General features: G+C 43.6%; 1 protein-coding gene and 1 long non-coding RNA gene across 3 annotated transcripts in view; one reads left to right on the plus strand and one right to left on the minus strand.

Moving 5' to 3' along the window:
• Window positions 1-21702, minus strand: part of AFG1L (AFG1 like ATPase) — a 228107-nt gene extending 206405 nt beyond the window's left edge. The window contains exons 1-2 of one of the 2 annotated variants that reach the window (XM_069726254.1): window positions 21556-21702; window positions 15701-15924 (exon numbers count right to left, since the gene is read on the minus strand). In XM_069726254.1, coding sequence (XP_069582355.1) covers window positions 15701-15924; window positions 21556-21685 — 354 coding nt within the window. In that variant the 5' untranslated portion in view covers window positions 21686-21702. The remainder of the gene's footprint in view (window positions 1-15700; window positions 15925-21555) is intronic. The other variant, XM_069726253.1, reaches the window with a different exon arrangement.
• Window positions 5978-13389, plus strand: LOC138637507 (uncharacterized). The gene is made up of 3 exons (XR_011312403.1): window positions 5978-6098; window positions 6184-6261; window positions 13253-13389. It is a non-coding gene; the product is annotated as an uncharacterized lncRNA (long non-coding RNA).
• Window positions 21703-25188: the final 3486 nt, after the last annotated feature.

Consider the following 25188-nt stretch of genomic DNA (forward strand, 5'->3'; position numbering starts at 1 on the left):
TTACCGGCGATCGCAAAAAAAAAAAAAAGCGATCTCTTTTTAATTTCTCTGTCCTCCGATGTGATCGCACATCGGAGGACAGAGAAAAGGGGTCCCAGGTGGCCTCCCAATACTCACCTAGCTCCCCCGATGCTCCTCGTGTCTCCCGGTGGGCGCCGCCATCTTCAAAATGGCGGGCGCATGCGCAGTGCGCCCGCCGGCCGGCACCGGGAGAATCTTTGGGGTCTCGGCTGCCTGGGGTAGCCGAGACCCCAAAGAGCATGATCGGGGGTCGGTTTTAGCGACCCCTGTTTTGCGATCGCCGGTAATTAACTGTTTACCGGCGACCGCAAAAAAAAAAAAAAAAAAAAAAAGTAAAGTGTAATTCTCTGTCCTCTGATGTGATCGCACATCAGAGGACAGAGAAATAGGGGGATTCGGGGACCCTAGCATACTCACCTAGGTCCCTGGATCCTCTTGCTGCTCCTCCTGGCCGCCGGCAGAAGAACATGGCGGACGCATGCCCAGTGCGCCCGCCATCTGTCTCCATCTGCCGGCCGGCAGGAGAACAGCGGTTAGGGCTAAAATTAGGGTTAGGGTTAGGGGTAGGGTTAGGGGTAGGGTTAGGGGTAGGGGTAGGGTAGGGTTAGGGGTAGGGTTAGGGTTAGGGGTAGGGTTAGGGGTAGGGTAGGGTTAGGGTTAGGGCTAGGGTTAGGTTAGGGGTAGGGGTAGGGTTAGGGGTAGGGTTAGGGTTAGGGGTAGGGTTAGGGTAGGGGTAGGGTTAGGGCTAGGGTTAGGTTAGGGGTAGGGTTACGGCTAGGGTTAGGTTAGGGGTAGGGTTAGGTTAGGGTTAGGGGTAGGGTTACGGCTAGGGTTAGGTTAGGGGTAGGGTTAGGTTAGGGTTAGGGGTAGGGTTAGGTTAGGGGTAGGGTTGGGGCTAAATTTAGGGTTAGGGTTGGGGCTAAATTTAGGGTTAGGGTTGGGGCTAAATTTAGGGTTAGGCTTCTTTCACACTTACGTCGGTACGGGGCCGTCGCAATGCGTCGGCCCGACATACCGACGCACGTTGTGAAAATTGTGCACAACGTAGGCAGCAGCTGTAGTTTTTCAACGCATCCGCTGCCCAATCTATGTCCTGGGGAGGAGGGGGCGGAGTTACGGCCACGCATGCGCGGTCAGAAATGGCGGATGCGACGTACAAAAAAACGTTTCATTGAACGTTTTTTTGTGCCGACGCTCCGCCAAAACACAACTGATCCAGTGCACGACGGACGCGACGTGTGGCCATCCGTCACGATCCGTCGGCAATACTATGGGCAAAAAACGCATCCTGCGGGCACATTTGCAGGATCCGTTTCTTGTCCAAAACGACGGATTGCGACGGAATGCCAAACAACGCAAGTGTGAAAGTAGCCTTAGGGCTAGGGTTAGGGTTGGGGCTAAAGTTAGGGCTAGGGTTGGGGCTAAAGTTAGGGTTAGAGCTGGGATTAGGTTTAGGGTTTGGATTAGGGTTGGTATTAGGGTTAGGGTTGGCATTAGGGTTACGCTTGGGATTAGGGTTAGGTTTGGGATTAGGGTTAAGGTTAGGGTTGTGATTAGGGGTGTATTGGGATTAGGGTTAGGTTTGAGGTTAGGGTTGAGATTAGGATTAGGGGTGTGTTGGATTTAGGGTTTTGATTAGGGTTATGGTTAGGGTTGACATTAGGGTTGTTTTGGGGTAAGGGTTGTGATTATGGTTAGGGTTAGTGATTAGGATTATGGATCAGGTTGGGATTAGGGTTAGGGGTTGGAGCTAGAATTGGGGGATTTCCACTGTTTAGGTACATCAGGGGGTCTCCAAACACGACAGCCAATTTTGCTCTCAAAAAGTCAAATGGTGCTCCCTCCCTTCTGAGCTCTGCCGTGCGCCCAAACAGTGGGTTACCCCCACATATGGGGCATCAGCGTACTCGGGATAAATTGGACAACAACTTCTGGGGTCCAATTTCTCTTGTTACCCTTGTGAAAATAAAAACTTGGGGGCTACAAAATCTTTTTTGTGAAAAAAAAAAATATTTTTTATTTTCACGACTCTGCATTCTAAACTTCTGTGAAGCACTTGGGCATTCAAAGTTCTCACCACACATCTAGATAAGTTCCTTGGGGGGTCTAGTTTCCAAAATGGGGTCACTTGTGGGGGGTTACTACAGTTTAGGTATATCAGGGGCTCTGCAATCGCAACATAATGCCCACAGACCATTCTATCAAAGTCTGCATTCCAAAAAGGCGCTCCTTCCCTTCCGAGCTCTGCCGTGCGCCCAAACAGTGGTTTACCCCCACATATGGCACATCAGCGTACTCGGGATAAATTGGACAACAACTATTGCAGTCCAATTTCTCCTGTTACCCTTGTGAAAATAAAAACTTGGGGGCTACAATATCTTTTTTGTGGAAAAAAAAAATATTTCTTATTTTCACGGCTCTGCATTATAAACTTCTGTGAAGCACTTGGGCATTCAAGGTTCTCACCACACATCTAGATAAGTTCCATGGGGGGTCTAGTTTCCAAAATGGGGTCACTTGTGGGGGATTTCTACTGTTTAGGCACATCAGGGGCTCTCCAAACGGGACATGGCGTCCGATCTCAATTCCAGCCAATTCTACATTGAAAAAGTAAAACGGCACTCCTTCTCTTCCAAGCTCTGCGGTGCGCCCTAACAGTGGTTTACCCCCACATATGGGGTATCGACGTATTCAGGAGAAATTGCACAACAACTTTTGTGGTCTAATTTCTCCTGTTACCCTTGTGAAAATAAGAATTTGTGGGCAAAAAGATCATTTTTGTGTAAACAAAAGCGATTTTTTTATTTTCACGGCTCTACGTTATAAACTTCTGTGAAGCACTTGGGGGTTCAAAGTGCTCGCCACACATCTAGATAAGTTCCTTAAGGGGTCTAGTTTCCAAAATGGTGTCACTTGTGGGGGGTTTCCACTGTTTAGGCACATCAGGGGCTCTCTAAACGTGACATGGCGTCCGATCTCAATTCCAGCCAATTCTGCATTGAAAAAGTCAAACGGCGCTCCTTCACTTCTAAGTTCTGCGGTGCGCCCTAACAGTGGTTTACCCCCACATATGGGGTATTGGCGTATTCAGGAGAAATTGCATAACAAAATTTATGGTTACATTTCTGTTTTTACACTTGTGAAAATAAAAAAAATGGTTCTGAATTAAGATGTTTGCAAAAAAAAGTTAAATGTTCATTTTTTCCTTCCACATTGTTTCAGTTCCTGTGAAGCACGTAAAGGGTTAATAAACTTCTTGAATGTGGTTTTGAGAACCTTGAGGGGTGTAGTTTTTAGAATGGTGTCACACTTCATTATTTTCTATCATATAGACCCCTCAAAATGACTTCAAATGTGATGTGGTCCCTAAAAAAAAATGGTGTTGTAAAAATGAGAAATTGCTGGTCAACTTTTAACCCTTATAACTCCCTAACAAAAAAAAATTTTGTTTCCAAAATTGTGCTGATGTAAAGTAGACATGTGGGAAATGTTATTTATTAACTATTTTTCGTGACATATCTCTCTGATTTAAGGGCATAAAAATACAAAGTTTGAAAATTGCAAAATTTTAAAAATTTTCGCCATATTTCCGTTTTTTTCATAAATAATCGCAAGTAATATCGAAGAAATGTTACCACTAACATGAAGTACAATATGTCACGAAAAAACAATCTCAGAATCAGCGGGATCCGTTGAAGCGTTCCAGAGTTATAACCTCATAAAGTGACAGTGGTCAGAATTGCAAAAATTCGCTCGGTCATTAAGTACCAAATTGGCTCTGACACTAAGGGGTTAAAAATAGTATTTAGCAAGTTTGTTAACCCTTCAGGTGGTTCAGATGAACTAATGCAGAGTGGAAAGAAAAAAACAAAAAATTCAGTTTTTCCATTTAAATTTAGCTTTAGACCCAAAAATAAAAAAAAGGGTGAAAAAAAAAAGAATGCAAAAGAAAGTACACATAATTGGTATTGGAACACTTAGAACACTCAGTTCCATTATTTATAGTGAACACTAAAAAAATTAATAAAAGACAAAAAAATATATTTTTTCACCATACTGACACACAAAATAAAAAAAATAAAATGGGATCAATTGTCTCATTTAAAAAAAATGTTATCACTGAACACTGGACACTAGTCCCACTAAAGTTAAGCCCTGAAGTGGCAGTCAATGGGGTGCGCTGTACTTGGAGGGATGGACATTGCAGGTATTTGGTACCATTCTTATAACCCTGCCAATGGTGCATTTAAAGGGAACCTGTCACCCCGTTTTTTCAGATTGAGATATAAATACTGTTAAATAGGGCCTGCGCTGTGCGTTACTATAGTGTATGTAGTGTACCCTGATTCCCCACCTATGCTGAGAAATACATTACCAAAGTCGCCGTTTTCGCCTGTCAATCAGGCTGGTCAGGTCGGGTGGGCGTGGTGACATCGCTCTTTTCTTCCCCAGCTTTCCGTTGGTGGCGTAGTGGTGTGCGCATGTCCAAGTTCCGAATTCCCTGCGCGCACGTGAAGACACAGCGCGCGATCTGCGCTGTCATCCCTTTCATCGGTGGGGGCGGCCATCTTCCTGGGGCCGCGCGTGCGCAGATGGAGTGCTCTGCTGCACGGGGCTTCAGGAAAATGGCCGCGGGATGCCGCGCGTGCCCAGAAGAGATCGCGGCGGCCATTTTCCCAAAGCCGAGTTTGCATCTGAATGGCCGTGTGCTGCCTTATTTATTTAACTATATACGAGTTGGCGACTCTAGGTTCAGCACCTGTTCACACTTAGTCTATGTTTGGATGTGCAGGTCAGGTTTTTGAAATGTATTCTCTAGCCTTCTGATCGTGCACTCCGCCTTCTAGCCACAGGTGTTTTAATTACAGCAGGTCCAATACCCCTCCATAGAGAGAGAGAATTTTAGTCTAGGAAGAGGTTTCACATGTACCCATTCAGATGGAGACGTTTATTCTCAGCGAGGTAAGGCAAGCGTAGGACCTGGTATAAGAGAGATGCCGTAAAGTGGCTACCAGGTACACATAAAATTGGCCATTTTTATGCGCTAAACGCTCTCATTTTTCATATTTCTAGTGCAGTAGTGCACTTCAAATTTCGTATTTCAAGTTTGTATGTTCTAGCGCTGCAGTGTGCTGCCTTATTTATTTAACCATATACGAGTTGGCGACTCTAGGTTCAGCACCTGTTCACACTTAGTCTATGTTTGGATGTGCAGGTCAGGTTTTTGAAATGAATTCGTAGATAGAAACCCAACGTTTCGACCCTCCGGGGTCTTATTCATGGGGTTACTAGGAAAGCAAATAAACAGTATAAGTAGCTGTTTGTGACATAACAGTATACATAAAAGTAAACAAATAAAAACAAGAAAGTGAAAACAATAATACACCAATATATAAAATATAATATGTACAATATATACAAGGCAACCAGAGGCGATGAAGGGCATACTGTCTGGAGCAGGGAAGAGTAAGCCTGTAGCAAAGAGGTAAATCTAGTATATCAGTTAACTACTGTTTAGGGGAAATATAATGTTTACCTTAACTCTTGATACACAAACATAGGAGTGGCAGTGATAGAAGGCAAGACAATGGTCCCTTTAAGGCATAATCTGTCATTATAACAAAATAAGGAATGTCTCCATACTATTTATTTTTCAGTCCATAATGGGTTATTCACCTCTAATCCCCTTTGTGCCATCAACCCCATTCTCATTTACACTTAAACTGACAGTTCTCTCTTTATTGACATAGTGGTCCGCCCCCTATTATCAATAGGATTATGGTGCCTATACTTTCCTTTTACTGGGCACTCCTATGCCGTACTCATACACAGAGTCCATTGCGCAGCCTCATACAGCGCCATCACTCCCACAAGTGGGCATCCTCTCGCCCTCACTTGCATTTAGCACTCAGTGCGCATGCGCGGCTTCTGTGACCGCGTCACTTCCGGTCCGGGAGTGCGTACTTCCAGTACGGCGGTATTTTAGGACGACATGCAGGCATATCCCCACCTCCAATCCAGGACAGCACAGCTGAGCGCGGGATGCGCCGTTGACTCCCGGAAGCAGGACAGAGCAGGTACACGGACTCTCCGCCCCCCTCCACCCTCTGCTTGCCACCTGGTAATATAATCCATTTAGCACTATGCTCATGTTACCTGCAGGACAGCTCCACATGCTGCGGCCCACCCTAAACAGGATCCCTCTACTTATGCCACAGGAGCAATTACTGGACTCATAAGGTATCCAAAGTATATTCCTTTAAACATGTGCGGTATTTCTTATTGTTGGGGGGGTCTCCTCATGGCCATACCTTCTACTTGCCACTTGGCAGTGTAATCCATTCAGCACTATGCTCATATTACCTGCAGGACAGCTCTACATGCTGCGGCTCACCCTAAACAGGATCCTTCTACCTATACGGCTGGCTTCACACTAGCGAGTTTTACGGACGTATGAGCGCATAAAATACGTCCGTAAAACACGCATTACACACGGCCCAATGCTTCTCTATGCCCCAGCTCCTATCTGCCGTATTTTACTGATCCGTATTATACGGTCTTCTACGGCCGTAGAAAATCGCAGCATGCTGCGTTTGTCACCGTATTGCGCAAAAAATACGCCAATGAAAGTCTATGGGGGCCATAAAAATACGGATTACACACGGACCAGCAGTGTGACTTGCGAGAAATACGCAGCGGTGTTAGAGAGAAAAGCCGGCAATTCAGTGCGGTGTACAGTAAAATCACACTGACAGCTTACAATAGAATAGGTAGAATAAATGTGTACACATAGAATAGGTGTATATAGATAGATAGATAGATAGATAGATAGATAGATATGTCATTGAGACACATATATGTATATATATTAACCCCTCTGTGACCTTAGACGTACTATCCCGTCGAGGTGCCCTGGGCTTATCTGACCCTGGACGGGATAGTACGTCATAGCCGATCGGCCGCGCTCACGGGGGGAGCGCGGCCGATCGCGGCCGGGTGTCAGCTGCTTATCGCAGCTGACATCCGGCACTATGTGCCAGGAGCGGTCACGGACCGCCCCCGGCACATTAACCCCTGGCACACCGCGATCAAAGATGATCGCGATGTGCCGGCGGTGCAGGGAAGCACCGCGCAGGGAGGGGGCTCCCTGCGGGCTTCCCTGAGACCCCCGGAGCAACGCGATGTGATCGCGTTGCTGCGAGGGTCTCACCTCCCTCCCTGCTCCCTCCAGCCCCGGATCCAAGATGGCCGCGGATCCGGGTCCTGCAGGGAGGGAGGTGGCTTCACAGAGCCTGCTCAGAGCAGGCACTGTGAAGGCTGCAGCGCTGCATGTCAGATCAGTGATCTGACAGAGTGCTGTGCAAACTGTCAGATCACTGATCTGTGATGTCCCCCCCTGGGACAAAGTAAAAAAGTAAAAAAAAAATTTTCCAAATGTGTAAAAAACATTAAAAAAAATATTCCAAAATAATGAAAAAAAAAAAAATATATTATTCCCATAAATACATTTCTTCATCTAAATAAAAAAAAAAAACCAATAAAAGTACACATATTTAGTATCGCCGCGTCCGTAACGACCCGACCTATAAAACTGTCCCACTAGTTAACCCCTTCAGTAAACACCGTAAGAAAAAAAAAAAAAAACGAGGCAAAAAACAACGCTTTATTATCATACCGCCGAACAAAAAGTGGAATAACACGCGATCAAAAGGACAGATATAAATAACCATGGTACCGCTGAAAGCGTCATATTGTCCCGCAAAAAAAGAGCCGCCATACAGCATCATCAGCAAAAAAATAAAAAAGTTATAGTCCTGAGAATAAAGCGATGCAAAAATAATTATTTTTTCTGTAAAATAGTTTTTATCGTATAAAAGCGCCAAACCATAAAAAAATGATATAAATGAGGTATCGCTGTAATCGTACTGACCCGAAGAATAAAATTGATTTATCAATTTTACCAAACGCGGAACGGTATAAACGCCTCCCCCAATAGAAATTCATGAATAGCTGGCTTTTGGTCATTCTTCCTCACAAAAATCGGAATAAAAAGCGATCAAAAAATGTCACGTGCCCAACAATGTTTTCAATAAAAACGTCAACTCGTCCCGCAAAAAACAAGACCTCACATGACTCTGTGGACCAAAATATGGAAAAATTATAGCTCTCAAAATGTGGTATTGCAAAAAATATTTTTTGCAATAAATAGGGTCTTTCAGTGTGTGACGGCTGCCAATCATAAAAATCCGCTAAAAAACTCGCTATAAAAGTAAATCAAACTCCCCTTCATCACCCCCTTAGTTAGGGAAAAATAAAAAAAAATGTATTTATTTCCATTTTCCCATTAGGGTTAGGGCTAGGGTTAGGGCTAGGGCTAGGGTTAGGGCTAGGGCTAGGGTTAGGGCTAGGGTTAGGGCTAGGGTTAGGGCTAGGGTTAGAGTTAGGGCTAGGGTTAGGGCTAGGGTTAGGGCTAGGGTTAGGGCTAGGGCTAGGGTTAGGGCTAGGGTTAGGGCTAGGGTTAGGGCTAGGGTTAGGGCTAGGGTTAGGGTTAGGGTTAGGGCTAGGGTTAGGGCTAGGGTTAGGGTTAGGGTTGGGGCTACAGTTAGGGTTGGGGCTAAAGTTAGGGTTAGGGTTTAGATTACATTTACAGTTGGGAATAGGGTTGGGATTAGGGTTAGGGGTGTGTCAGGGTTAGAGGTGTGGTTAGGGTTACCGTTGGAATTAGGGTTAGGGGTGTGTTTAGATTAGGGTTTCAGTTATAATTGGGGGGTTTTCACTGTTTCGGCACATCAGGGGCTCTCCAAACACGACATGGCGTCCGATCTCAATTCCAGCCAATTCTGCGTTGAAAAAGTAAAACAGTGCTCCTTCCCTTCCGAGCTCTCCTGTGTGCCCAAACAGGGGTTTACCCCAACATATGGGGTATCAGCGTACTCAGGACAAATTGGACAACAACTTTTGTGGACCAATTTCTCCTGTTACCCTTGGGAAAATACAAAACTGGGGGCTAAAAAATAATTTTTGTGGGAAAACAAAAAGATTTTTTATTTTCACGGCTCTGCGTTATAAACTGTAGTGAAACACTTGGGGGTTCAAAGTTCTCACAACACATCTAGATAAGTTCATTGAGGGGTCTAGTTTCCAATATGGGGTCACTTGTGGGGGGTTTCTACTGTTTAGGTACATTAGGGGCTCTGCAAACGCAATGTGACGCCTGCAGACCAATCCATCTAAGTCTGCATTCCAAATGATGCTCCTTCCCTTCCGAGCCCTCCCATGCGCCCAAACGGTGGTTCCCCCCCACATATCGGGTATCAGCGTACTCAGGACAAATTGGACAACAACATTTAGGGTCCAATTTCTCCTGCTAACCTTGGAAAAATACAAAACTGGGGGCTAAAATATAATTTTTGTGGAAAAAAAAATATTTTTTATTTGCATGGCTCTGCGTTATAAACTGTAGTGAAATACTTGGGGGTTCAAAGCTCTCACAACACATCAAGATGAGTTCCTTAGGGGGTCTACTTTCCAAAATGGTGTCACTTGTGGGGGGTTTCTACTGTTTAGGTACATTAGGGGCTCTGCAAACGCAATGTGACGCCTGCAGACCATTCCATCTAAGTCTGCATTCCAAATGGCGCTCCTTCCCTTCCGAACCCTCCCATGCGCCCAAACGGTGGTTCCCCCCCACATATGGGGTATCAGCGTACTCAGGACAAATTGGACAACAACTTTTGGGGTCCAATTTCTCCTGTTACCCTAGGGAAAATACAAAACTGGGGGCTAAAAAATAATTTTTGTGGGAAAAAAATTTTGTTTTATTTTTATGGCTCTGCATTATAAACTTCTGTGAAGCCCTTGGTGGGTCAAAGTGCTCACCACACATCCAGATAAGTTCCTTAGGGGGTCTACTTTCCAAAATGGTGTCACTTGTGGGGGGTTTCAATGTTTAGGCACATCAGTGGCTCTCCAAACGCAACATGGCGTCCCATCTCAATTCCTGTCAATTTTGCATTGAAAAGTCAAACGGCGCTCCTTCCCTTCCGAGCTCTCCCATGCGCCCAAACAGTGGTTTACTGCCACATATGGGGTATCAGCGTACTCGGGACAAATTGGACAACAACTTTTGAGGTCCAATTTCTTCTCTTACCCTTGGAAAAATAAAAAATTGGGGGCAAAAATATAATTTTTGTGAAAAAATATGATTTTTTATTTTTACGGTTCTGCATTATAAACTTCTGTGAAGCACTTGGTGGGTCAAAGTGCTCACCACACCTCTAGATAAGTTCTTTAGGGGGTCTACTTTCCAAAATGGTGTCACTTGTGGGGGGTTTCAATGTTTAGGCACATCAGTGGCTCTCCAAACGCAACATGGCGTCCCATCTCAATTCCTGTCAATTTTGCATTGAAAAGTCAAACTGCGCTCCTTCCCTTCCGAGCTCTCCCATGCGCCCAAACAGTGGTTTACTGCCACATATGGGGTATCAGCGTACTCAGGACAAATTGGACAACAACTTTTGAGGTCCAATTTCTTCTCTTACCCTTGGAAAAATAAAAAATTGGGGGCAAAAATATAATTTTTGTGAAAAAATATGATTTTTTATTTTTACGGTTCTGCATTATAAACTTCTGTGAAGCACTTGGTGGGTCAAAGTGCTCACCACACATCCAGATAAGTTCCTTAGGGGGTCTACTTTCCAAAATGGTGTCACTTGTGGGGGGTTTCAATGTTTAGGCACATCAGTGGCTCTCCAAACGCAACATGGCGTCCCATCTCAATTCCTGTCAATTTTGCATTGAAAAGTCAAATAGCGCTCCTTCCCTTCCGAGCTCTCCCATGCGCCCAAACAGTGGTTTACTGCCACATATGGGGTATTAGCGTACTCAGGACAAATTGGACAACAACTTTTTGGGTCCAATTTCTCCTGTTACCCTTGGTAAAATAAAACAAATTGGAGCTGAAGTAAATTTTTTGTGTAAAAAAGTTAAATCTTCATTTTTATTTAAACATTCCAAAAATTCCTATTAAACACCTGAAGGGTTAATAAACTTCTTGAATGTGGTTTTGAGCACCTTGAGGGGTGCAGTTTTTAGAATGGTGTCACACTTGGGCATTTTCTATCATATAGACCCCTCAAAATGACTTCAAATGAGACGTGGTCCCTAAAAAAAAATGGTGTTGTAAAAATGAGAAATTGCTGGTCAACTTTTAACCCTTATAACTCCCTAACAAAAAAAAAATTGGTTCCAAAATTATGCTGATGTAAAGGAGACATGTGGGAAATGTTACTTATTAAGTATTTTGTGTGACATATCTCTGTGATTTAATTGCATAAAAATTCAAAGTTTGAAAATTGCGAAATTTTCAAAATTTTCGCCAAATTTCCGTTTTTTTCACAAATAAACGCAGGTACTATCAAAGAAATTTTACCACTATCATGAAGTACAATATGTCACGAGAAAACAATGTCAGAATCACCAGGATCCGTTGAAGCGTTTCGGAGTTATAACCTCATAAAGGGACAGTGGTCAGAATTGTAAAAATTGGCCTGGTCATTGACGTGCAAACCACCCTTGGGGGTAAAGGGGTTAATATTTCATACAGCGCTAGATAGCTTTAAAGCCGGTAATTCAATTACCGGCTTTTGCTCTCTCCTTCCTAAACCCGACATGATATGAGACATGGTTTACATACAGGTGGATTAAGAGTCTAATAAAATATTACAACAACCTGTGTCTTTATTTCATTAAAATACTTTGTAATAATGTGTGTGTGTTTTTTTTAACCATTTCATGCTATTGGATTAATAATAGATAGGTGTCATAATTGACGCCTCTCCATTATTAATCTGGCTTAATGTCACCTTACAATAGCAAGGTGGCATTAACCCTTCATTACCCCATATCCCACCGCTACACGGGAATGGGAAGAGAGTGGCCAAGTGCCAGAATAGGCGCATCTTACAGATGTGCCTTTTCTGGGGTGGCTGGGGGCAGGTGTTTTTAGCCAGGGGGGGGGCAATAACCATGGACCCTCTCCAGGCTATTAATATCTGCCCTTAGTCACTGGCTTTACTACTCTGGCGGAGAAAATTGCGCGGAAGCCCACGCCAATTTTTTCCACCATTTAACCCTTTAATTTAATAGCTAGAGCGCCCAAATTTTGCACATACACACTACTAACATTAGTAGTGTGGAATATGCAAAAAAATGGGGATATGAGATGGTTTACTGTATGTAAACCATGTCTCATATCATGTCGGGTTTAGGAAGGAGATAGCAAAAGCCGGCAATTGAATTAACGGCTTTAAAGCTATCTCGCGCTGGATAAAATATTTTTATATATATATATATATATATATATATATATATATATATATATATATATATATATATATATATTTTATGGATGCCATACGGATTACGTACGGAGGATGCCATGCCAAAATACGCTGACACACCCTGCCTACGGAGGGGATATGGACCACTATTTTGGGGACTTTTCTGCGTATTACGGCCGTAAATTACGGACCGTATTTTTATACGCTGAGTGTGACGCCGGCCTACCACAGGAGTAATTACTGGACTTACTATAAGGTATCCAAAATATATTCCTCTATACATCTGTGGTATTTCCTGTTGGGGGTTCTCTTCATGGCCATACTTATCCCTCACTTTTCTCCACATACGCTGCCCTAGGGGTACTCGGGACCGCTGAGGACACACCCCAGTAGATCCTATACCCCATTTTACTATTCCTCCACACTATACTGGGGCTATTACATAATCTCCATCACCATACATGTCTGGAACCCACTCTCTTCCCTCTCCTCCCCCATACCTGTACAGGACTTAGGCTGTCTGAATACCTATACATTGTGTAATGTGGATATTTTGTTATAATGACAGATTATGCCTTAAAGGGACAATTGTCTTGCCTTCTATCACTGCCACTCCTATGTTTGTGTATCAAAAGAGTTAAGGTAAACATTATATTTCCCCTAAACAGTAGTTAACTGATATACTAGATTTACCTCTTAGCTACAGGCTTACTCTTCGCTGCTCCAGACAGTATGCCCTTCATCGCCGCTGGTTGCCTTGTATATATTGTACATATTATATTTTATATATTGGTGTATTATTGTTTTCACTTTCTTGTTCTTATTTGTTTACTTTTATGTATACTGTTATGTCACAAACAGCTACTTATACTGTTTATTTGCTTTCCTAGTAACCCCATGAATAAGACCCGGGAGGGTCCAAACGACGGGTTTCTATCTACGAATTATCACAGTGGCAATTCTAATTGTTGACTTGTTTTTTTTAAATAAATCTGGCATATACCTTTTTGCATCATACCAGTTTCGAGTGTGCGGTAATTTTTCTTCTACTATTGACTTGACCACACGGTCTGTTTTACCAGCACCTCCGTGTCCTTGACCAGAGTGCACACCATCATCCTTGTTCATTCATGGAGACAGTGCAGATTAACGGGTTTTTTTTCACTGACTGAAAAAAAAAATTGCAGCATGCATGATTTTCCCCTGGAAAACAGATGAGACTCACCCAATTCAAGTCTACTGTATGGATGAGAGAAGAAAAATTAGTTGCCACAGTTTAGCAACCGATTTTTATGGATATATGGCAATTCTGTAACATAGGAAACTGTAAATGGTCTTCTAAAATTAAACAGCTGCTACTGTAAAAAAAACAAACAAAGAAAAAAAACGGACTGCACATGGATGACAGGTGAGAAAAAAAATCATCCCACTTTTTTGGATGATTTTTTTTTATATGTTTGTGTTACCCTATACTAAGACCACATTCACACGTTCATTATTTGTTCAGTATTTTACATCAGTATTTGTAAGCCAAAACCAGGAGAGGGTGATAAATACAGAAGTGGTGCATATGTTTCTATTATACTTTTCCTCTAATTGTTCCACTCCTGGTTTTGGCTTATAAATACTGATGTAAAATACTGACCAAATACTGAATATGTGTGAACATGGCCTTAGGGCTTATGCACACGACTGATTACATCTGACAAGTGCTATCCGAGATTTTCATGGATAGCAAATGTACCCATGTTTTTTTGTGTGAGGCTTTGCATATGTCCAACCTTTCCATCAGACTGTGTGGTATATATATAATTGTCTAAGGGGAACCTCCGTCTGTCTGTCCTCAACTTCCGTAACGGAAATCCCACGTCGCTGATTGGTCTCGGCAGCTGCCTGTCATGGCTGCCGCGACCAATCAGCGACGGGCACAGTCCGATTAGTCCCTCCACTAATCCCCTGCACTCACTGGCCGGCGCCCGCTCCATAATCCCCTTCAGTCACCGCTCACACAGGGTTAATGGCAGCGGTAACGGGCCACGGTGTAACGCACTCCGTTACCGCTGCTATTAACCCTGTGTGTCCCCAACTATTTACTATTGATGCTGCCTATGCAGCATCAATAGTAAAAATATGTAATGTTAAAAATAATTAAAAAAACAAAAAACCTGCTATACTCACCCTCCGCCGCCTTTCCCACTCCTCGCGACGCTGCCGCTTGCATGGAGCGGTCACCGGAGCGTCGCGAGGAGTGGGAAAGGCGGATGGTGAGTATAGCAGGACTTCAACGGGCCTTCGGAAGGTGAGTATATGTTTATTTTTTATTTTAAGTCTCTATACTACGTGGCTCTGTGCTGTATACTCCGTCGCTGTGCAATATACTACGTGGCTGGGCAATATACTACGTGACTGGGCAATATACTACGTAGCTGGGCAATATACTACGTGGCTGGGCAATATACTACGTGACTGGGCAATATACTACGTGGCTGTGCATTATACTACGTGACTGGGCAATATACTACGTGGCTGGGCAATATACTACATGGCTGGGCAATATACTACGTGACTGGGCAATATACTACGTGGCTGGGCAATATACTACGTGGCTGGGCAATATACTACGTGACTGGGCAATATACTACGTGGCTGTGCATTATACTACGTGACTGGGCAATATACTACGTGGCTGGGCATTATACTACGTGACTGGGCAATATACTACGTGGCTGGGCAATATACTACATGGCTGGGCAATATACTACGTGGCTGGGCAATATACTACGTGGCTGTGCAATATACTACGTGGCTGGGCAATATACTACGAGGCTGTGCATTATACTACGTGACTGGGCAATATACTACGTGGCTGGGCAATATACTACGTGGCTGGGCAATATACTACGTGGCTGTGCATTATACTACGTGACTGGGCAATATACTACGTGGACATGCATATTCTAGAATACCCGGTGCGTTAGAATCGGGCCACCATCTAGTATATCTATATATAATCGATGACATGCCCGATTTTTAACTGTGTGTTGAACAAACTCGGCAATGCGAGCCTATGGATCCGCAGAAAACAATCCTTTTTGATAGTCTTACTTGCAAAATTATGTGATGTTATCACCACTTTTAACCTTCTGTGTGTTTAATTTGATATAATAAAAGCTATTTTATAATACACGGATTTGTATTCTCTTTATGTAATAATTTCAGAACTCTGCTGGCACATTAGTAGTACACTGATTGCAAACTACAAATTAGGTTCCTAAGGTAATACGTGAAGGGTAGAAGGGATAGAAAAACATATATACATGTGTATTTTCATTGCTGACCTTGAACAAAACTCCTTTGGATTCCTTCCTGTACCCGCGGAGAGCCTCATGAAGCCTCTGCAAGTTCTGCATGACTCTTCTTTGATGCTCATCTTTCCTTAGGACACAGTCCTTCACTAGAAGGTCATAATGATGAAGAGGCCCAGAGCATTCTTCAAGGAATTTGGAACTAGTGTTTATGTCACAGTTGGAAATAGAGGACTCCGCTAATTGACTAATCGGTGCTGTAAGAAAAATGACAATTATTAATAGAGATTTTAAACAAATCACGCCCTATTAGGATATCTAATGAGCTACGGAACATGGAGGGGGTCCGAAGCACCAGGAACCTTCAGCCCTATGACATGTACCCGTAGATATCCTAGGGTATGTATAACTTAACATCTTTGAATCTCTATATGGGTGCTAGATTAGGAAATATGCCCATGTACCCCCACAGAATACTGTAAGTATCAGACCAATCAGCACATATACTGCCAAATGTGTCAGCAAAAAAGGAAAAGTTTTGCACTTGCACTAAGTGAAATATAGTCATACAAATTCTACACTATGTTATAGATTAAAAAAATGAACAAGGCCTAGGCCGGTTTGGCATTGTCCACCATTATGCTCTATATTGCTTATCAATTAAATAATAATCTGATGTGTATGGGAACTGTGAGTGCAGGATATATATTTATCTATTCTGACTCCATCCTTGTTGCTTCATACATGCATGTCTTTCCTTGTGACATGGAGTCTATGATCAGATCAGGGGGTCTTAGGAATGTATTTGTTTAACGGACTTAGAGACACGAAACTAAGTGACAGACACACCTAGGCTCTTCTGATGGGTGTATACAGTATTACCTTTAGCCAAAGAGATGTATGTAAGCTAATGCCAGCACATATTTAGAGATAAGCTGAGCCAACTATATTGCTACAATGAATGTCCAAAAAATGTCTACAATATAACTGATGATATAACAGAGATCTGCCTTGATGCTCAATGTATCAGCGTAGCTCTTCCGTGCACGTATTTCAATTTTACAATTTAATTTGGAACAGGCACATCTCAGAAAATCCCACCCTATGTGGCGACAAGACATTTAGTGCAATGCAACCCAAAAACGCTAATATCAACAAGTTCTGCCGACAGTCTAATGAAGATGTGGGCCCCCAACAGATGAATGTCAGGGAGTAGAAATAAGCTGCCACCAGAGATGTCTAGGAGTGGCTTTCTCATAGAGAACACAGGATTGCTCAACTGGCCAAGCACTACGGTGTATAGGAGGGACTGGCGAGACAGCTGCTGGCTGAAAGATCTGTTAAACTATAGTTCAGAAAAGGGCTATCTAATGTGTACAGGAAGCCTTCACGCTGCATTCACGCACTGTGTCCAGAGGCTCCAAATGAATAGGAAAGTCCCAGAAAATACAGTTGTGCTCAAAAGTTTACATACGCCGGCAGAATTTTTGATTTCTTGGTCTTTTTTCAAAGAATATGAATGATAACACCAAAACTTTTTCTTCACTCATGGATAGTGGTTCGCTGAAGCCATTTATTGTCAAACTACTGTGTTTTCTCATTTTAAATCATAATGACAACCCAAAACATCCAAATGACCCTGATCAAAAGTTCACATACCCCATTTCTTAATACCTGTATTGCCCCCTCTAACATCAATGACAGCTTGAAGTATTTTGTGGTAGCTGTGGATGAGGTTCTTTATTTTCTCAGATGGTAAAGCTGCCCACTCTTCTTGGTAAAAAGTCTCCAGTTCCTTTAAATTCATGGACTGTCTAGCATGAACTACGCGCTTGAGGTCACCCCAGAGTTGCTCAATGATATTGAGGTCAGGAGAATGAGATGGCCACTCCAGAACCTTCACTTTGTTCTCCTGTAGCCAATGACAGGTCGACTTGGCCTTGTGTTTTGGATCATTGTCATGTTGGAACATCCAAGGACGTTCCGTGAGCAGCTTTCGAGCTGATGAGTGCAAATCACACATCCCCAAAACATCAGTTATCCACCTCAGTGCTTTACAGTAGGAATGTTGTTCCTTTCATCATAGGCCTTGTTGACCTCTCTCGAAATGTAACGTTTATGGTTGTTGCCAAAATGTAAAATTTTGGTCTCATCACTCCAAGTTGCCTTGTTCCAGAAGTTTTGAGGTTTGCCTCTGTGCTGTTTTGCATATTGTAGCAGAGATACTTGGTGGCATTTAATAATAATAATAATTTTATTTATATAGTGCTTTACAAATTATAGAGGGGATTTGTACAGACAATACACATTACAGCATAACAATAATCACTGTTCAAAACAGATACCAAGAGGAATGAGGGCCCTGCTCGCAAGCTTACAAGCTATGAGGAAAAGGGGAGACACGAGAGGTGGAGTTTGCGCAGTAACGGCAGCCCATTTTTCTTCAAGTGCCTCCTTATTGTGCATCTTGAAACAGCCACACTGCTAGTTTTCAGAGAGTCCTGTATTTCAGCTGATGTTATTTGTGGGTTTTTCTTTGCATCCCAAACAATTTTCCTGGCAGTTGTGGATGACATTTTTTATTGGTCTATCTGACCGTGGTTTTGTTTTTACAGAACCCCTGATTTTCCATTTGTCAATCACAGTTTGAACGCTGCTGACTGGCATTTTCAATTCCTTGGATATCTTTTTGTATCCCTTTCCTGTTTTATACAGTTCAACTACCTTTTCCCGTAGATCCATTGCCAATTCTTTTGCTTTCCCCATGACTCACAATCCAGAAACGTTAGTGTCTGGATGAACGATGCAAGAGTGTCTGGATCCCAGAAACTCACTCAGCTTTTATGCACACACTTATTACAAGCAAATAGATCACAGGTGAGGATGTTACCTTTAGTAACCATTGAAACCCATTTGTGTCAACTTCGTGCATGTTATCAGGCCAAAATCACTAACTAAGTGAACTTTTCATCAGGGTCATTTGGATGTTTTGGGTTGTCATTATTATTTATAAAGAGAAAACACAGTAGTTTGACAATAAATGGCCTCACCCAACCACTAACCATGAGTGGAGATAAAGTTTTGGTGTTATCAGTCATATTCTCTGAAAAAAAGGCCAAGAAAACAAAAAATGATGCTGGGGTATGTAAACTTTTGAGCACAACTGTAAGCCTTAAACAAAATCCTGATTGAAGTGTAGACTGCTAATATTCTGAAAGTATCCGTCATTTCAAACAGGCATACAAAAGTAGTCTACATATGTGTGCCCATCTGACAAGACAAACACAGCTGCAAAAAAGTAGAGACTCCATTTGAACTCGGTGTCATAGAAGTTTATGCTTCCATTGAGGATTCTGTCTAAATCTCTTTTTTCAAATATTCAGAGAGAAAGCCTGGACACATTCCTGATTATAGTGTGAACAGAGCATACTCGATCCATAAATCCCTACACACTAATTATCTTCTACACATTAGGGCAGTCACACACGTCCAGATAATTCCGGTACCGGAATTATCCGTGTCCGTGTGCCCGTGCGTTTCTGTGGCACATCAGTGTGGCACACGTGCAGCACACATGTGCCCACTGGGTACCACACTCACCGTGCAGGAGACAGCGCTAGAGATAAGCGCTGTCCCCCCCACATGGTGCTGAAGCCGCGATTCATATCTTCTCTGCAGCAGCGTTTGCTGTAGAGAAGATATGAATAATCCTTTTTTTTTTGTTTGTTTCTCGTGTTTAAAATAAAGATCCCTATGGGAGGTGGAGCCGCATATTCATGACTGTAATCGGCGGCCCCACGTGACCGCTCATACAGTAGAATATGCGGCCAGGACAGGAAGCAGCGCCAGCCAGCGAGGGAGCCGGGTTAGTATTTTAAGAACAGCGGGCGGGCGCACATGGGTTGGGAGGGGGGTAGGGACATGGATCTTTATGTTAAACACGAGAAACAAACAAACAAAAAAGGATTATTCATATCTTCTCTACAGCAAACGCTGCTGCACAGAAGATATGAATCGCGGCTTCAGCACCATGTGGGGGGGACAGCGCTTACTGTAGCGCTGTCTCCTGCACGGCACACGGACTGCACACGGACAACGTCCGTGTGCGGTACGTGTCTTACACGGACCCATTGACTTTAATGGGTCTGTGTAATCCGTGCGCTCCCACGAACACTGACATGTCTCCGTGTTTGGCACACGGAGACAAGGTCCGCAAAAAATCAATGACATCTGCACAGATGCATTGATTTGGATGTGTCTACGTGTGTCAGTGGCTCCGGTTCGTGAGGAAACTGTCACCTCACGTACCGGAGCCACTGACATGTGAAACCGGCCTTACTTGCACAAGGCCATCTTGTTCTTAGTAATATCTCAGTACAACTATTAAATCAAATAGTCTGAGCTGTATGCAGCGTCTACTGGCCACTAATAACACAATGTGAATAGAGGTTTGCAAAGAGGCAATAAAAAGGTTTATATGTATGAAGATTTAGGTTAAGTTCCCACGATGCGTTTTTCATGATGCGTATTTTCGCTGGGCAAAGGAATGCAGCGTCTTACTGTGCCAGGACAGGGGATGGGATTTCTAGAAATCTTAAGCCAACTGAGCCGCAGCAGCGCCCCTCATGAATACATAACTAGGAGTCAGCTGTATTTGTTTTATTACTCTTATTAGACAAACAAGGGGATAAAGAAGAAGGAGTGGGCATTGCCGAAATGGACGGATCAGCTCACCACAAGAACCACAGGTCTGAGGAAAAAGAAATAAAAGTGCAGCATCCACTAGCTGCATCCGATATTGGCGCGCACTTGGCCATTCATGTCTATGGAAAAAAAAAACAGGACCGCCCTCGGATGCGACTTTCACAGATTGACAGAATGGAGAGTTTTTTTTGTTCTCCAAATCCGAGACAATCAGATCACATTCTGCTCACACTATGATCGGAATAATCAGCCTGCTTTTCTTGGATGAGAGGAAATGGGAAACTCGTCCCATATAATCGGCCATGGGCACAAGCCGTGTCGGTGACGTGGCTTTGGTTATCCACATTTTAGCATAATTCATTATTTGTGGCCTCGCCGGTACCTTACAGAAGTATAAAACCTCAAGACATTTTTTTTCAGCACCGCTGAAGTATGTGTGAAACAAGAAAAAATTCTATCTTTGAATTTCGCAAATTTATTAAACATTGTGCACCTATATTATTGATAACTGAGCCAACGATGAATGATGGACGGGTGCCTGTGCGGGTCTTGGCCATTGTCACGCTGTTAGTGAACGTAACCCGATAGTTACACGCTGGCACATAAGGCCGTGTTCGGATGTGGGACCACAGTCCCGCGCGTCACTGGCGATACTCAGAGGAAGCCGACCTGCGGGGTGATCGGAACAATGGCGGTGCTTTCTGGCACGCTGTGATCTACCCCACGACCTTTGTGCCTAAAGCATGGGGAAAATAAACTGAATATGGCAACACATTTGAAAAGTAAAAATCTGGCTGCTTTAGCAAAACGTCCACTTATTATACAGGCTCATCAGGTTCATAACTTTTATTCCCCTCCTTACATGGTGGGGAACCAGGAGATGTCACTAATCCAATCACAAATGTCAGATTCCCTTTAAATCATAAAATTAAAGCTATAAAGTAATTGGTTGCTAGGAGCAACACTAACACAGTCTATGTGTCTCACCAAGCTTTATTTACAAACGAGAGCAGCGCTGTAAGCAGAGTTCACACCGTGCGGCTGCAGAAGACGCTGCCAGGGGCCGCACCGGGTGAGTGTGTCATTGAGAGTCACGTGCTTGGCTGTCCGGCTTCCGCATTCCCGGCCGCCCATTCATTGTTCCCTAGCTGCGGAGCCGGGCGGGTAACGGCGGGAGCACTCACCCGTCACACTCCTCCATAGGCCGGGCACCGGGCGGCGGCTCGGCTCGGCACTCACGACATTACGCTGGAATCTGTGCCAACTGCGGTATAAACAGCGCATAGATAGCAAGGGCGCAATGGGAGCCGCCATGTTGGAAGAGGCAGCTGTTCAATAACTTTATTTAGAAAAGCCAAAGAGAGCAAGACACAATGTTGACACAGTAGTGTGGGATGAGGCGAGGCCAGTTACTAAGCAACCAGAGCAACAGCGTGAGAGTACAGGGTGTGTATTGCGAGGGACCGAGGAAGAGTACGCTGTCCTTCATTAGCAGGGATAGAGAGAGACAGACACACAGATAGTTATGGGATAGATAGATAAATATGTGATAGATTATATATAGTTAATAGATATGGGATAATAATAATCTTTATTTAGCGCTAACATATTCCGCAGCGCTTTACAGTTTTGCACACATTATCATCGCTGTCCCCAATGGGGCTCACAATCTAAATTCCCTATCAGTATGTCTTTGGAATGTGGGAGGAAACCCACGCAAACATGGGGGGAACATACAAACTCTTTACAGATGTTGTCCTGGGTGGGATTTGAACCCAGGACTCCAGGGCTGCAATGCTAACCACTGCGCCACCATGCTGCCACTGTGGATAGATAATAATAACTTTATTTATATAGCTAAATATGGGATCGATAGTTAATAGATAGATATGGGATACTTTTCCAAAAAAGTTGAGTCAGCACACCAAATCCAAAGTTATAAAGCGCTTTTTAATAGCCTATGTGGCAACGTCTCGGTCCTGGGTACAGACTTTTCTCAAGCCTGGGGCTGCCTCAACTTTTTTGGAAAAATATTTATTGGGACTGGTATGTACCTGTGAGGCATCTGCACCCTACCTCTTAACTGTGCTTTTTTCTATTTTTTTTTCATTAGATATGTGATAGATAATAGATATACTGTATATGAGATAGATATGGGATAGATAGATATGTAATAGATTATAGATAGAAATGGGATAGATGATAAATATACACACAGATATGTGATAGGAAAGAGACAGCGATAGAAAGAATGATATATATAGATAAATGATAATGAGGCAAACGTTACTGTCCTTTATTAATAGATGTAGATAGATGAATGAAACATATTGATGGATGGATGAAATTGACTTTTTTTCACAAATTGAACAAAACTAAAGAAAACAAAAATCCACCAAGATTATCGTGTAAAAAACTCAATATTTTATGGTGCAATAGGTGGCAATCCAATACGTAGTGACAAAAATGACTAAGTTGACAATAAATAGTATAAATTGTTTCTAAATCACCCACTAAAACCATACCCCTATTTAGCCCCTTAATGGCAGAACCAGTTGTAAAGCACCACTCCAGCGTATGTTTTTATCAGCACTAGAGGGTGCTGAAGCTTGTCCCTGGCATGTTCTGCAGATGAAGTAGTCAAGGTATACTCAATAAAGCTTTTGTAACATGATTCCAAACCATCTGCTGACAGACCAGGAGAAAGAGTAAAGCACAGTAAAGATGTCACATAATCCCTAGTTCACTTAGTGGACATTTTAAAGGGAGTCTGTCACGTCATTTTTCGCATATAAGCTGCGGCCACCGCCATTAGGGGCTTATCTGTAGCATTCTGTAATGCTGTAGATAAGCCCCCCGATGTATCCTGAAAGATAAGAAAAACAAGTTAGATTATCCTCACCCAGGGGCGGTCCGGGTCCGATGGGCGTCGCGGTCCGGGTCCGGCACCTCCCATTTTTATACGATGTCCTCATCCTCCTTGCTTCTGTCACGGCTCCTGCGCAGGCGTACTGATTTGCCCTGTTGAGGGCAGAATAAAGTACTGCAGTGCGCGGACGCTGGGCCTCTCTGAGCTTTCCCGGCTCCTGCGCACTGCAGTACTTTATTCTGCCCTCAACAGGGCAAATCAGTACGCCAGCGCAGGAGCCGTGACAGAAGCAGGGAGGATGTCGATATCGTATGAAGATGGGAGACACCCAACGGACTGGACCGCATCGGACCACCCCTAGGTGAGTATAATCTAAATTTCTTATGTTTCAGGTTACATCGGGGGCTTATCTAAAGCATTATAGAATGCTGTAGAAAAGCCCTAATGGCGGTGGCCGCAGCTTATATTTGAAAAATGAGGTGACAGATTCTCTTTAATACAATAAACATATTTACCCAGACTCAAAACCACAGCAGTGTGACCCCTTAAAGGGAACCTGTCAGCAGGATTGTGCACAGTAAGCGTGAGCGTGCTAGTGAGGTGACACATGAAAGAGAACCACGGCGCCTGACTCCATCTTGCGCCCTTTCTTTTCACTCTGTATACTTCAGACTTTCAGTATAAATCTGAACTTTGCCACCTTCAAAAATTTTCGGATGACTCCGTGGTTGTGGGTTGTATTAGGGGAGATCAGGGGGATGAGGAATACAGAAGGGTGGTGTCGAATTTCGTGGATTGGTGCAATGGTAACTATCTACAACTAAATGTTAAGAAAACTAAGGAGTTGGTGGCCAAATTTAGCAGGATAAAGATGGAATGCTTACCGATCACTATTGCTGGTCAGGAGGTAGAGCAGGTGGAGAGTTACAAATATTTGGGGGTCCATTTGGATAGCAAACTGGACTGGAGATGCCACTCAGAGACTGTCTACAAGAAGGGGATGAGCAGATTGTATTTCTTAAGGAAACTGAGGTCTTTTAATGTGTGTAGCAAAATGTTAGAAATGTTCTACCAATCTGTAGTGGCAAGTGCCATCTTTTTTGCAATCACGTGCTGGGGTAGTAGTGTGCGGGCCTCTGATGCTAATAAGCTGAATAAGATTATTAAGAAGGCAAGTTCTGCTGTGGGCTGTAATCTGGACTCTTTTGGGGAGGTAGTGGAGAAAAGAACTCTGAAAAAGTGTATGGCAATTATGAACAATAATGCACATCCATTATATGAGCTATTCATGAGACAGAAGAGCACCTTCAGCAACCGGCTAATACTTCTGAGTAGAGTTGAGCGACCTTGACCTTTTTAGAGTCGAGCCGGGTTTCGCAAAACCCGACTATCTCAAAAGTCGAGTCGAGTGGAATCGGCCGATTATCGCGAAAAGTCGGGGATCGACTGAAACACGAAACCCAATGCAAGTCAATGGGGGAGCATAGTCGGCAGTGAGTAGAGGCCAGGAAAACATGTACAGAGCCTATTGTATTGGCAAAAACATCCATTCTTGCTACTGAAGCTTGTCAATCGTAATTTAGCTTATAATAATTGTAAGGCATTTGAAATTGGGGGTCATTTGGCTAAAGTTGTGGGGGGTAGGGCTGGTTCAAGCAATTAGTGGGCCCAGGACATCTGGACCACGTCACGGCAGTGGAGCAGGGAGAGGTAAGTATTTCAACTTTGCAAGTGCTGTGATCCTGAGCAAGCAGGGGGGGCCCCTTCGTTGGCACTGGCACAGGGCCCCTCAAAGTACAGCGGTGTGTTTGCACGGCGGGGGCGCCTCCCACCGGCAGCAACACTTTTGCGTACTATGAGGGGCCCTGTGCCAGTGACGTCGCCAACGAGTATTCCTCCCCCCACCTGATGAAGGAACCTGCACCTTCATCTGCACCTTCCTCTTTGT

Source organism: Ranitomeya imitator, chromosome 5, assembly GCF_032444005.1.
Source record: "Ranitomeya imitator isolate aRanImi1 chromosome 5, aRanImi1.pri, whole genome shotgun sequence".
NCBI lineage: Eukaryota > Metazoa > Chordata > Amphibia > Anura > Dendrobatidae > Ranitomeya > Ranitomeya imitator.